Raw genomic sequence first — 14,551 nt, forward strand, 5'->3', positions numbered from 1 at the left:
TTGCTGGGTGGAAGCCTGTGGATATTACTTCAAAATGTGAGCCAGTTCTACCTTAAAACAAGAGGGCACTGGTAGTGAATTGTAGAAATGCTTTATGTATCCATATGCATACGTAGAAAATGTTGGATAGCAGTGGGGAAAGTATGTGTATGTATGTCTGGGTTTTCTTCTTCCCTGCATTTGCAGGTGATACTTAATGAGAACAAACTAAATCTGCCACTGCTACTTCTGATGAAAGCAAGCCCATTGCTTCTCAGGAACTGAGAGTGATGGCTCCTAATGAGAGATAAATTTGATTATTATGTTAAAGTGTGGGTGTGTGAGTTAAATCCAGGGCTTCCTGGGAAGTACAGAGTTTGGGTGGTTGCTTCTTGCCATTCTGAAGACATTCTGAGGAATTTGTGATAACCCATGTGGTCAGAGCACAGGGCAGTCCAGTCTGGCTGGGTGCAGGATAACAGCTCCAGCAGAGCCCTTGGACACTCGGGCTGTGCTGCACAAATTTACTGTAATGGGTTGAGAAGAAACAAGATTGGAGTGATACAGAAAATAAATTTCCCTGGGGCACTCCAGCCAGGCCCAGCAGAAGGAGAGAAGGCAAAGTGAACACTGAGCTGCACTGCAGAAGGAGTGAGCTACTCAACCTAAGGAGATTGAACCAAGGTTGCTCAAAGCCTCGGTCAGGACCCCTCTTGCATGTGCTGTGGCTTATTTTCAGAAAGACCACACCTGGAATATTGTGTCCAGTTCTGGGCCCCGCAGTTCCAGCAGCACAGGGAACTGCTGGAGAGAGTCCAGCACAGGGCAACGAAGATGCTGAAGGGAGTGGAGCATCTCCCTTGTGAGGAAAGGCTGAGGGAGCTGGGGCTCTGGAGCTTGGAGAAGAGGAGACTGAGGGGTGACCTCATTAATGTTTATAAATATGTGAAGGGTGAGTGTCAGGAGGATAGAGCCAGGCTCTTCTCAGTGACAAACAATGATAGGACAAGGGGAAATGGGTACAAACTGGAACACAAGAGGTTCCACTTAAATATGGGAAGAAACTTCTTCTCAGTGAGGGTGGCAGAGCCTGGCCCAGGCTGCCCAGGGAGGTTGTGGAGTCTCCTTCTCTGCAGACATTCAAACCCGCCTGGACACCTTCCTGTGTAACCTTATCTGGGTGTTCCTGCTCCTGCAGGAGGATTGGACTCGATGAGCTTTCGAGGTCCCTTCCAGTCCCTGACATTCTGTGATTCTGTGGAAGGCTTTCTGGATGGCGAGTGCTCTGTGCTGAACCAGACTGACCACACTGCTGTAAGCAACTTGAAAATGCCATTAATGAGGAGAGGAGACAGAGGCTGCGGTTTTTACAGCAGATAAACTTAGAAGCAGATTTTTAGTGTAATCAAAGCGAAGTTTGCCGTGACAGAAGAATGGAGGGGAAAGGGCTGGTTTTAGATTGCTGGTGAGGACATCCAAGTTCAGGAGAGAGCTGGATGGTCCAAGCTGCCTCCTTGCTGCAGCTGCTCGCCCCTGACATCAGCCTGGAGGTTGAGGTCTTCTGAACTTTAGAGAAGTTTGTTCTCTTCATACACTGCACTTGCTTGGGGTCAGACACCCCTGAAAACTGGGAGGTCAGAACAGGCTGTCATCAGCTCAGATACCGTGGTGGGTGTCTGCACCCTCCCTGCATGCTGCAGCAAGCAGCACATGACTCAGAATACCTGGGCTGTGCTTTGCTTGGCACATCCAAGCGCAATCCACGTGTGCTTCCTGCTGCCTTTGTGCCTCACCTTCTCCCTAGATCCTGGGCGGTCAGTTTGGCTGCTGTGTGAGCCAGAACAAACCCCCCGTTTGTGCTCCCCCGTCCTCTCCTGAACGCTTAAGGTGTGAAACGAGGCTGCCCGATGCTGATGGTGCAAGGTACCTACATCTTTATGTCGCTCTGCCCAAGGCACATGTCTCTCCTTTGCACTTGCATCCTACAGATCTGAGCCGGGTTCTTTCTTTCCAAGGGACAGAAAAAGGTGGATAATCTGTTTCACATGCGGTGCTGGAATAGCCAGAATGAATGTGTTTGTGAATGAACTAGATGCTGTGAGTATTTTTTAGACAAAGATGAAAAGGAACACCACAATGGTGGACTCGATGAAATCAAAGAGGGAAGTAGATGATCTCACTGCCTTATCTTCAGAGCTGAGGCACCTAACAAAGGCAGATCTTAAAAATGCCCTCAAATTTGCCAATAGATTATTCTCCTTGGCATCTTTTCAGAGTTGGCAGGCTCCATAAATCCTCTTGCACATTTTGATTAAGCTTTGGCTGTGAGAGTGAGGCCAATATTTAAATCTCTCTATGAAGCTCTATGCTGGATCTGTGTACACATTTTTTCTTTATTTTGTTTTTTAGAAATGCTTTCATCTTGCATTTCCTCATTGGCTCCTCTGCAGCAAAAGCAGAACTCCGGAGCCTATCATTTCCCAACTGGGTAGGAGTTCTGCCATTTTAAATGATCTCTTCTCTAGACCCTTTTTGCCATAAACACACACTGTGGTGAAGTGACAAGGCTGTGCTTCTCTGCAGATTGCCTTGTTACCTCCTTTGCCTGAGCTTGCGTATCCATCTCTGTAACACACTGCCTCCTACTCTTTGCCTCTTAATTCTCAAACAGCTTTCCCAGAGATTTTAATCTCTTCTGTCCATTGATCGCACTCATTCCTGAAGTGTTACTTTTCCCCACAGTAACATTCCCATGCTTCTGAATAATTCACTGCAAAAGAAAACTAAAGCCATCTCTATATATCTTGCCAAGGCTAAATTCATCATAGTCATTAGCTCTTTTACCTTTCTCTTTCAAATGGGTTGAAATTAGCTTCTTGTTTCAGTACGCAGCATGCAGGCTTGGATTTGCTTCATAACAAAAGCTCCTAACGCTGCCTGTTGTAATGTCAGGTGTGACTCATCCTCTTCTTTCCTGCCAGAGATGAAATAAAAAATGAAATGAAGAAGACAACTTGTTCTCCTCCGCTTCTTTTTCTGCTTGCTCCTATGAAGAAGCAATTCCCATGGCCAAACCTAAAACTTGTGGCCTGGGCTCACTTCTCTGCTCTGCCGCACATAAACTGTGATTATAGACCCTCAAAGGCATTTTGGTGAAGTACATTGAAATATAATCTTGGCGGATGGCTCAAGGATTCGCTTGAGAGCCGGGGTCTGACCTGGAGATGGGGGTGATGGCTGGATGATGGGACCAGCTCTTGCGGTGCAACCGCAGCAGAGGGGTCCAGCCTGTCTGACTGGGTCTCAGCATCGCTACAGGGATAACAAATCTCTGGTTGTCCAAGCTGTTCAGGGCTGTAGGTCTTACTTGTCCTTCCAGCTTTGAGCTTTCTGACCTGCTGTATCTTTTCAGGAACTTTAAAAGAATCTAAATACAACCAAGACCACAAAAAAGCTCCTTTGAAGTATTTTCCTGTGATTTTTTTTCCCCCCTAATTGGCCTTTACAGGTTTGTCTGGGGCACTTCACTCTCCTTTATACTTGACCGTATGTAAATAGGCCACCCAGAGTTGTGTAATAGATTCCCTGTTCCTCTTGACAAGACAATCAGAAAAGGATTAATTGTTTTCCCGTGCAGCCCTAGGGAGATTTTGCCACTGCTTTAAATAATCGTGGGATCGTGTCCCCCATCTGTTAATAAGTGTGGTGCTCATTCTCCCTCCCCATTTGTATTACTCTGATGTATTGATTTAGTAATTGACCTGCATATCCCCATGTTGTAGCTATAGTCCAACTGGGGTAATTTAGAAACAACAGCTGGAGTTTGAGACCGAGCAGTCAGTGACCCACGTGGGAACTGGGGTTTGCTCATCAGTTCTGAAAACACAGACTTCTGGAGTGACATCTTGACTGAAACCTATGTTAAATATTCCATACATCTAACGACTAAAGTTAATTTCTGTTTATTATTATTTATTGCAGGAATACCAAAGGCAGATATGTCAAAAATCGCTGGCTATCATCAGGGGCCAATATGCATTTGATACTTGTGGCCTCTTCATTCTGGATTAGTGTTGATGAGTTATTGGTTGATGAGTGGGGACAGGCAGGGTTACAAGTAGATTGTGGCACAGCAAGGAAGTTTGTATCTATTCAGACGACATTTAATTCCCGTATTTTGGGCCAAGTTCTCTCCTGGTAATAGTCAGCGAAGTTACATCAGTTTATGCCTCCAGGAGATGTGGAGCCAGACGTGTCTATCCCACACGTGAGTTGCTCTGTCTACCTAGGTTTATTTTGCTGGTCTCTTGCGTAGTACTATTTGCAATACAGTTAATCCATCTTGTTCCCTCGAGCTTTGACTGGGCAGCATCCAGCAGCCATTTCTGCACTAGGGGGAAACGAGATCAAATTCATCTGCTTAATATCCATTGCACTGACATTTTGTCCTTCTTGCCTATGGCTGGCACGTTAAACATGTGACTGCTGTCCTGCTTATTGTTAGTCTTCTGGCTTTTAGGAACAGGGCTGAAGACTGGTTTTTACCTCCTTTCCCATTCCTTTTTTATCCGGAAAAGGAAATAAAGGAGATCTCACACTCTCTTCCTCCCCAACTCCTTAAAATACTTTCAGGGCAGTCTTGTACTTCTGAGCCCTGGCACTGTGCTCACTGGACCTTCTCTGTACTGAAAGATCTCACCTCCTCACAGTGTTCTGTAGCCAGAACACCCTGTGCATGTGTGGGTCACACTCTGGCTCAGCAGCGTGATGTATTGCCCTGGTACAAATCAGGGCTTTTAGCAATCGATCCTGCTGTGTGCAGGGTAGGAAGTCGAAACACCACGTGGCCTCTGATCATAGAAGAGTTTGGGTTGGAAGGGACCTGTAAAGCTCATCCAGTGCCACCCCTGCCATGAGCAGGGACATCTTCACCAGCTCAGGTTGCTCAGAGCCCCGTCCAGCCTGGCCTGGGATGTCTCCAGGGATGGTTCATCCACCACCTCTCTGGCCAACTTGGGCCAGGCTCTCACCACCCTCAGTGTCAAAAATTTCTTCCTCATGTCCATCTTGAATCTCCCCTCCTTTAGTTTAAAACCATCATCCCTTGTCCTATTGCATCAGATCCTGCTAAAAAGTCTGTTCCCATCTTTCTTATCAGCCCCTATTTAGTACAAAAAGGCCACAATAAGGTCTCCCCATAGCCTTCTGTTCTCCAGGCTGAACAACCCCAACTCTTTCAGCCTGTCCTCACAGCAGAGGTGTTCCTCCTCAGATCATTTTTGTGGCTCCTCTGGCCCCTCTCCAACAGGTCCGTGTCTGTCTTGTGCTGAGTGTACCAGAGCTGATGCAATCAGAGCAAATCCCCAGTGTAAAACAGAGGTAGCTCTTGAGAGAGAAGTGGTGACCCTGAGTCCTACTCTCAGCAGCACAGTCCTCACTGAATGTCAGTAGGACTTGGGCTCCCAAGTGCCTGGCTCATACCTACGGCTGAATCGCTGCAGTTTAAGTTACCAGCTACCAGCTGAGCTGCTGTAAGTACGAGGACTTCCATGGGAGAGCTCTCCCACCACCCTGCTCCTAGCTGTGGAGCTTCAGCTGAAATTGGGCTCCCTCGGTCGCTGTAACCCACTTGTGTGTCTGAGCCCTGGATTGCTCTGGTATGGGGAGGGAGGCGTTTGTGAGCATCGCCCCGGCAGGACTGCGATGATAGGTGATGGGAGCCTTGCCCAAGAGAGCAAAAGACAAGACTGGCTCAAAAGAACAGCTTTTCTATTAAAAAAAAAAAAAGTCTCTCTGCTATGCTAATGCCTCCTGGCTTCCAGTCATTAAAAATCATACAGACGTTAACAGACAGAGCCATAGAGCCATCTTTCTTCTCCTTTGTTCAGGGGTGGATGGAGGCTGATGAATCCCCAGACTGCGGGTTTGTTTGCCTTACGTAATAGGCGGCCAAACTGTGTTCAGCAACTGCAGCATTCGGTTGAGAGATTCATGGAGGGAAGCCTTAATTAGAGTAATTGCTCTATTTATATAACGATTCCCTTTTGTCTGAGATCAAATAGATCTTTGAGAAATCTTATTTCCTTTCGAGTTAATTTCTGCCCTGTTAGTTTAGCTCATGAATCTTAATGAAGATGAGCCTGTTGGGTATCTCCTGATCTCCCTGCTCTCCCTCCTTACTGGAGGGGAGACTGTGGGGTGATAAATCTCCTGTGCTACTGCTGATTTTCACTTTGGTAGCAACACAGGAGAAACACCAAGAGGCAGGAAATGTTAATACCACGAAGAAGGAAATTACGCTTTCCTTTGATGGTTGGAGCTTGACTGTTGCGTTGACACAATCCTGAATAGGGGTTCTCTGAGGCAAGTGCCACGATGGAGAGGAGGTGAGACTTAGGGTCTGCCATTGTATCTGTGACAGGCAGCCCTTGGGCTCCTGGCAAAATAAAGGGATTAATTTCTCGGGGTCTCTGTTCCCTGCTTGTAAGACAGGGGAGAGGTTCCATCTCTGCCATGCCCTTGCACTTGAAAGATAAGCTGCTTGGGGGCAAGGTAAATACAGCCTGCCCAGGGCATCGAGTCGTGATGGGAGCTGGTACGTCTAAGACTTTCTTTAATACAAGAAATAACTGTTTCTTCCTCATCCAGATGGCTGGCTGTGTGAAAGGAATAGCTGAGCAGGAAGTTGTATTCTTCTTCCTGAAGTGCATTACTTCTGAGAAGGGATCCGGGCTTGTTAGTGTCTCCCTGGAATGTGACACAATTTCACGTAATCTAGTCACTGTGATATTACTCATGAAATTCATTATCCTGATGCAAATAGCACATATATGAGTTACATAAAACCTATCAGGGATTCCAGTATTGAGAAAGGGAACTTGCAAATTCAAGGAAATTGATGCTTAGAAACATCTGTTTTGTGCAAACATCCCTTCACTGACTTCCAGACTAATTTGCAGACTCAGCCTCTTGAGACCAAAGTTGCAATGCTGCATTTGAGCAGCACTGGAGGAGTCTGGAGACCTGGAGCCCTTCCCAGCGTGGTCCAAGGCACGTAGCGGGTGAAGGGGGGACCGGTGCAGGTCCCCTGCTCTCCATCACCTGCTTACAGGCTGAGCTCCCAGGGCTGACGCAGATTTTTCCCAGCAGTTGGCACTTCTACATCTGCGTTTTTCCCTTGTAACTTCACGGGCCTTCTGCGGACTAATCTCCAGCTTTTAATTTCTTGTCATGGCTTGCTACGTTTTCTTTCAGTAGATGTTTTCAAATGATTTTGTGAAGTCATGTTTTTGGCTCATTCCAGCTGCTGGTTTTGGCTGCGATGCTGCTGAGAGGGGTTAGCTGAGGTCGGTGAGAGCCTCGCTCAAGTTTGCTGCTTGGCAAACTGTTGCAGCCCAAAGTGACCCAGTCTGTGGATGTTCCCAAGGGGCTCTTTACACCAGGAATGGAATAATTACTCATGGCTGGATGTGACCACAGGGCGAGGGCTTGACTGGCTCAAGTTTAGGATTGATAGTCTTGCTATTGGTTTTGCTGGAAGGCATCTTAGATTTGAGTGATTATGCGGATTTTTTTTGCTCAGGAACATCTCTAGTTTGGTGTCTTGTTGTTACTGTTGAATTTTTTTTTCTGTGTGTTTCCTCACCGGGCTCTGTATGCTAAAAGCTGAGATTCATGGTGAATTCTTAATTATCGTACAAACTTAGAGATACTCAGTAAACACAAGGAGATGACATCTTGCCACAAAAAATTTTCTGCTGAACATCTTACCACCTGCAAAAACATTGTTGGGTTGTGCTTGGAAGGACATTTAGGGCTTTCCAACCTGGGAACCAAGAGTCCATCCCACTGTGGCCTTACGGTGGATGCCAGGAGCAGCCAACACTTTGTAAGACATTTTCCAGCTCTTTCAGAATATTGCCGAAGGGATCTGGTGAAAGATCAGCTGCATTTCCAAAATCCTTTCCCCTGCGCAGCCTGCTCATGTGCAGAGGGCAGCATCTGGGTGCTCGGGGCACCCAACTTCACCCTTCCTGCCGCAGAAATGCCTCTTACACAGTTGGAGACCTGAGTACGGGCTCCAGCTACTTATTTCAGAGATGAAGGCTGAGCTTGTAATTAAGTTGCTCAGAAATCCCAGGTCCTTTGTTTGCTTTGCTAGAAGTGCCATCAGATAGTGGAGGCGGCATGAGATAGGCTGTCAAATGCTACCTTATAGCAGCTGAGAAATGTCAGTACGGCCTGAGGCAGAGAAAGAGAAGGATTCATGGGCTTTTGAGAGGTCAGTATAGTCTTTTGTTTTTTTCCTGGCAACATTTCATCCATTTCTTTGCCAGTGCCATAATTTCTGGTGAATTCCAACAGTGTTTGAGAGGGTTAGTTATTCATTTTGGTGGAAACTGTCTTAAAAAAAATTCCTGTTATTTTACATACGTCTTACAGTAAGGCAAGTAACTCTGTTCCAGTGCAAAGCATCAGTACTGTCTCTGTTGGAGTCACTGCTTGCAGGTCTGCTTTTCAGGCAGAGTGCCAAATAAAGACTGGAGCCCTTTCCCAGGGAAAACACCCCACCTTCACCAGCCTGTGATGGACCAACTGTTTCCAAAACTCACCAGGAGATTTTACATAAGGGAACAGCAGCCATGGCCAATCTCTCGTTTTCTGTCACAGCCCCTGGGTGCAGAGGAGTGTGAACATCCGCAGGCTGAGTAACCTGCAGGGATGCTGTGGCTGCCCAGAGCACAGGAACATATTTCATGTACTGCACGATGATGCTTAAATAAAACATTCTCAGTGCCTGTTCCCATGCACAGATGCAACTGAGATGTCTCAACACAGCACACAATATGTTTATCAGGTATGTAAGTTAACGATAAGAGACGGACTATCCTTTGAAATAATATTCCACCCTTTTGTTGGAGCAGATTGGGGTGAGTTTGCCATGGAAAGGAGGCATCTTCATGCTGCGTTGATGCTCTTTTTGGAATGCATGACTTACACTCACTTTTGAGGTCCTGCTAGCCTGCATTAGGCACTTGCAGTGTCTGCAAAACCTTGTCCAGAGTGGTTTATAGTGCTGGTGGATCACTTAATCCCTTAGTACCCTTGTGCCTTCAAAGCCCTGTTTTTACAGAACAAGAAAAGCAGCAGTGCTGAGCTCAGGCCTGACAGCTGGGGAAGGTGCTGCTTGGTGGGGTGTCCTGTGGGTCAGCTCACTCCTGTCAGAGGCAAGGATTCACTCAGAGGGGTTTTGTGGCAGCCCAGCATCGTTCTCAGCAGCCAACCAGGGGGACGTGTCCCAGCAGTGGGTGAATTTGAAGCCTTCACTTTCTTCCTGCCTCCTTTGGACACCAAACATTGGAGTAGATGGTGCCTAGAGTTACCCAACTTAGGTTTCTCAATCTGCGGGTCCAACACTGGTCGAATCCGAACAATTGTTTTTTGAATGTTATGCTTTGCTTTTTTCAGAGCTCAAAACAGCCCACCTCAAGGGATGGCCCTTGGCTAATCCTCATTGTCCCAGCAAAAAGGGTGTTTTAAGCAGCTAGGAATGCATTTATGTTGGCTCTTGGCTTGTTGCATCGGATGCCTTCGCTTGGTGCAATTTTGGCATCTTGTGGACCAAAACAAGCGAACGGGAATGTAAACACACTTTTATATCCCAGGACTCTGCTGGTCTGGGAATGGGCAGCCCAGTTAAGGTTTTGGTCTTATATGGTTGAGCATGAATGGGAACCCTAGCAGAGCATGTTACCAGCCCTTTTCAGAGATTTATCTGCTTTCATGATTGCTTTTTTTTTCCCCTCCTGATTTAGCAGAAGCTTCCTGGTCTGATGGAGGTGGTGGTAGGTCAAGAGCCAGGAGACATGGGATTTATTCCCAGCTCTCCTTCTCTTTATCTTGTGTTTTGGGACTGTTTTGGTCTATACCACTCCCAGCAGCAGCAAGCTCTGATCTTGTTTGATCTTTCTAGCTGTTCCAGCAATGCAAATAAGAGCTGGTGAGGTGCAGATACCTATCTGTGGGGACAAAGAAGCTGGGCAGGGATTTTCTAAAGAAAGATGGGGCTGCTAAGAGATTTCTGACCTGCTTTGCAAACCAAAGAAGTTTAGCTTGAGACTTGCGAAGGCTTGTCTGAAGCAAGTCTCTCCAAGATTTTGGCTTGACCCATTTCTGGTTTGGAAACCAAGCTGTTGTCTGGGGATCGTTATCCCACAGAAGTTTTGGGGCAGAGTCTCTTGGGAAACAAATTGTGTTTGGGTTCTCCTGGTAGAAAGGGAGAAAAACAGGTTGAAAGGGTTGGGGAGACAGAGAAGTTGTGCTTGTCCTTGGGCCTGACCCTGGAAATGCTGCATAACTGAGAGCTGAAGAGTCCTCAGAAGCAGCTGCCATGCTGGCTTTGCTCCTGTCCCGGTGACTGCTCTTAGAAATCTGGACGCGCTCAGCAGCTCTTTCCACTGACGTTTTGGGGTGGGATGGTGGAAAACAGTTCTGCCATAGGGAATCTGGCAGTCTTCTTTCTTCTCCTCATCATCTCTCTAGGTAGAGAACGACTAGATCGTTTATCCACTCGTCCTAGGAGGATTTGTACCTTCTGAAAAGCTCCTGCAGTCAGAATGAAGTTGGTCTCTCACTGCACCTCCTCTTATTTTCATTTCCCCATTGCTCAGATGCAGCAGACTTGGTCATTTCTGAAACAGTGACCGATTGTCTGGTTTGGCTGGTTCAGCTGTTTGCTAAACATAATGCTCTTTCATCTTCAAGGAAATCGTCTGGACACCTCCTTGTTTCAATAGGCAAATAAAAGCAGCTTTTTTCACAGTTCAAACATAACCTGATTTCTCCAATGAATTTGAAATACTTGAGGCGAGGAGTAAGATCAGTTTTTACTGAATTTTTAAGAACTAGATTCCTAAATTAACAAGCCAACTAGCACTTTTCCTGCTTGGGGAAAGGATTCCCCTCCTCCTTCAATATTTCCCTTCCCCGTAAGAAACATCCACAACACTCACACTTCATCATTCTTGTCGGGACGTAAAGGGCACCCGCCACAGCCCTCCCGCGCCGTGCGCATGATGTACAGCTTTGCTTATTGCTCCCTGGCAAATCAGAGCACTTTGACTGAGATTTCTTTTCACTGGTGGCAGAGTAAAAATATTACAAAAACAAAACCTCTTTATAGAGTTTCACCAGCAAGAGAGGAGATGGTCACCTGTCTGCTCTCATCTGCCTGGGGCTTGGGGTGCTCGAAAAGCCCCAGCCTTGAAAAGCCAGCGCCTTGCTCATTTTCCTCTGTTTCCCGAGACGACAGGAAGGAAAGTGTGGGCTTCTGGCTGCGCTTCAGCAGGCTGAGGTTTAGGAAAAAGGCACAGCTCAGGACTGACTCCAGTCCAAAGCCTGGCTGGCTGGTGAGCAGCATTTGAGAGTGAGCTTGTATTCCTGAGAAATTAATATAGAAATGAATAACCACCCAAACCACTGTGCAACATCTATAATATTGCAAACGATGCAACTCAGCTTTCTTATTTTGGTAACCAAGGATTTGACCAAAAGAAAAGGGACCGAGGAGAAATACAGCCCAACTTCTTCCTCTAGAGAATGAGTCAAGTTCCTTGCATGCAGTTCCAGTACAATGAAATTGAGAAGTCTGGCCAGCAACTGGGTTCAACAGGAAAGCTGAGGACAAGCTTTTGTGTGACTGCTAATAGGTCCCTCTCCCGTGGCTCTGCCGGATGGGAGGAAACAAACAGTCTTTTTTGTTGTTGTTGTTATTTTGCAGTTCATGACAAAGAACCCCAACATGCGGCTGGGCAGCCCGGGGCTGGGCGGCGAGAGCGCGATTCTGCGGCACCCCTACTTCAAAGATCTGGACTGGGACCTGCTGAACCAGCGTCAGATGGAGCCACCGTTCAGACCCCGAATTGTACGTGGGAAGGAGGGCGGGGGGGAAGGGATTCCTGTTTGTTTGGGGTTTTTTTTGACTCTTCTGGACTGTCTAAGCAGGTTTATTACCATGAGACAGGAAAGGAGGTGAAGGGGGCGCAACCTTGACACAAAAAGCCCTGAGCCAGGAGGTGAGGTCTCTGGTCTTGGCTTGGCTGCTGGTTGGCTACCTGATGTTCTACAGGTCACTTTTCCTCTCCATGCTGGGTTTTCAAAGGCAGCCCAGCCAAAAGATGCAGGTTTGTAAAAGCAACTGCAGCAGATTAGGCACCTAACAACCCTTCCCCTTGCCCCAAACATAAAACAGTGTAAGTAATCTTCATCCTGGGTGTTTCAGCCACCCCTTCACAACTGGGCTATGTCTCTTGTATCGCTGTCTGTTCCACACCCAGCACAGCATTCCCTGCTCAGGACATTGTCAGCTGAGTGGTTCAGATGGCAGACAGGCTGCAAAGGACACTGCTGCTCCTTTTCCCAGTGGTCCTACACAGCCCTAAGGATGCTCTGTGATAGGAGAGTGCTGCTGTCCATGGAGAGCCTGCCCAAGGTTGTCTCTGTGGCTTCCTTGCCTCTGAAATTGTCACGTGGAGTGGCTTTGTCTCATGCTGTGGTCACTCTGCAAGCTCTTAGTGGCAACAATCAACCCAGTCCTGCTCTGTGGAGATCGCTGGGTGCAGGATCAGGCACTCAGGGAAGCTGTGGCAGCTCAAGATCAGGCTCTTGTGTTGTTTCTTGTCCTGACTCAAAGGCCACGGGAGCCTACTTACTCCAGCGTGAGCCAGACAGGACCTGGGAACATTACGCTTCAATGTCAACAAAACATCTTGTTCTGGGTGCAGGAAAAACACATGCCGTGTCAAAATGTGCCACAAACCCAGTTTGTGTGTGTGCATTGTAAACAGTCCCACTTTATGGCATGAAGGAAGGAATCCAGCACCTGGAGCCAAGCCATTTGTCTTCCCACGGCCCAGTAATTCATTATTGTGCAAGTTTAATGGCTTGCACATAGAGGAGTGTACACCCCCCCCACACCCCGCAAAAAACCCAGCAGATAAGGAGGGACTGTGTGGAGTCAGCTAAATGGAAGCACGGCTGATAACTGCTTTGAATGGCTTGGTCTGTGCTGCCACTTGAGGAAAGGAACTGATTTATGTGCCCTGCCCTGCCCTGTCCAGAGAGGCAACTCATCAGAGGTGGTGTGAGTTAAATCAGAGAGGGGAGTTCCCTGTCAGAAGCCACAGAGGCTCCAAAAGGCTTTGCACTGATAGAGGCTCTGTGGGGGCACCCAGCTGCTCCCGGTCCAACCCCAGAAAAAGCTTTCAGTAAGCCCAGACTGGGTTGTGGAGGTTGACAGCTCATTGTGCTCAAGACTAGACTAGACTAGGATCAAGCAGATGATACATACGTTTAACATCTCTTTCCTTTGCCTTTTCTGTTTGACAGAAATCCAAAGATGACGTGAGCAACTTTGATCCAGATTTTATAAAAGAGGAGCCCATTCTGACTCCCATTGAAGAAGGAATTCTTCCGATGATAAACCAAGATGAATTTAGAAACTTTTCATTCACAAGCCCAGAACTGCAGCAATAGCTACGGCTCTGGGGAAGGGCTGCTGAGACGACTGGGAGGAAAAGAAAGCCAAGTTTACCAGAAATTTCACTCTCAAAGAGTAACAGTGCACTGACTTTAGGCGATTCAGCAGCACCACTGTCAACATTACCTTAATGTGAAATTGAAACCTTCCTGTGTTTATAGGATTTATGCAGCTCTCGGATCAAATATTGACAGGGGTGGAACAAACACGATATTGTAAATAGCTGATGCAGATAGAGAATTGAATGCTGAGCTAGTTGGCTCAGCCTGAATGTCGCTGCTTGCAGTGGATTCGAGGAGTCAGCATGAGCATGAAACAAGTGTCTTGCAGCCCTGAGCCAAACAGACTTGTTACAGTTCCGATTGTTTGCAAGACTATTTTGAGGAGTCCCAGCATTGTCCGGCATTTTGGAGCCATGATCCAGCATCCCATGGCCTGACTGAACCAGATGTTCCTACTGACTTTACCTGTTTCTGCAGTATTTATTTCTTTCCGAAGGACAAATGGCTCTCTTTGCCACTGTTTAGGTTTCCGTGTGAAATATTTCATTGTGCCGACTAGCAGAAGGAAAAAAAGCAAATGCTCTGTGCCCCACACAGATTCTTCCAAGTCAAAGGGAAGTCATGTGCTCATAGTGTTTTACTGTTTGTGCGATATGAAAAGTTTTAGTGTTTGCATTCTGTGAAATGCCTTTTTACATCATGCATCTTCAATGCTCCTTTCTTTGCCTCCCAGCTGTTTTCAACTATAATATAACTTGTAAAACCTTACTGTTTATTTAGGCCCATTCTATTTAATTATGCTATACAGAGCCCCTTTTGTGGCTTTAGTGCCCATTAAAATTTTGATCCAAAGTGGTAGTGCTTAAATTATTTGTAGCATTATTGTGATGGGAGCCACAGAGCTGGTAAACTGGTTGAAAGCAGAGTTGTCAACCAACAGGTAATACAAAAGGACAACTTTCTCCTAAGAGAGCAACAAACCTTATCTAAGAAATAGGGTGACTTGGTTTGTTTTGGATTTAAGGGCTTATGA

At 46.8% G+C, this 14,551-nt stretch overlaps 1 protein-coding gene across 1 annotated transcript in view; it reads left to right on the forward strand.

Moving 5' to 3' along the window:
• The window catches only part of PRKCH (protein kinase C eta), a gene marked incomplete at both ends in the record, with an annotated part of 122,165 nt that extends 108,653 nt beyond the window's left edge, over positions 1-13,512 (forward strand). Inside the window, 2 exons of the mRNA XM_080345639.1 lie at positions 11,759-11,902; positions 13,366-13,512. Of these exons, the coding sequence (XP_080201765.1) occupies positions 11,759-11,902; positions 13,366-13,512 (291 nt within the window). The remainder of the gene's footprint in view (positions 1-11,758; positions 11,903-13,365) is intronic.
• Positions 13,513-14,551: the final 1,039 nt, after the last annotated feature.

This window comes from Nesoenas mayeri (genome assembly GCF_963082525.1).
Source record: "Nesoenas mayeri genome assembly, chromosome: 5".
In the NCBI taxonomy this organism is placed as follows: Eukaryota; Metazoa; Chordata; class Aves; order Columbiformes; family Columbidae; genus Nesoenas; species Nesoenas mayeri.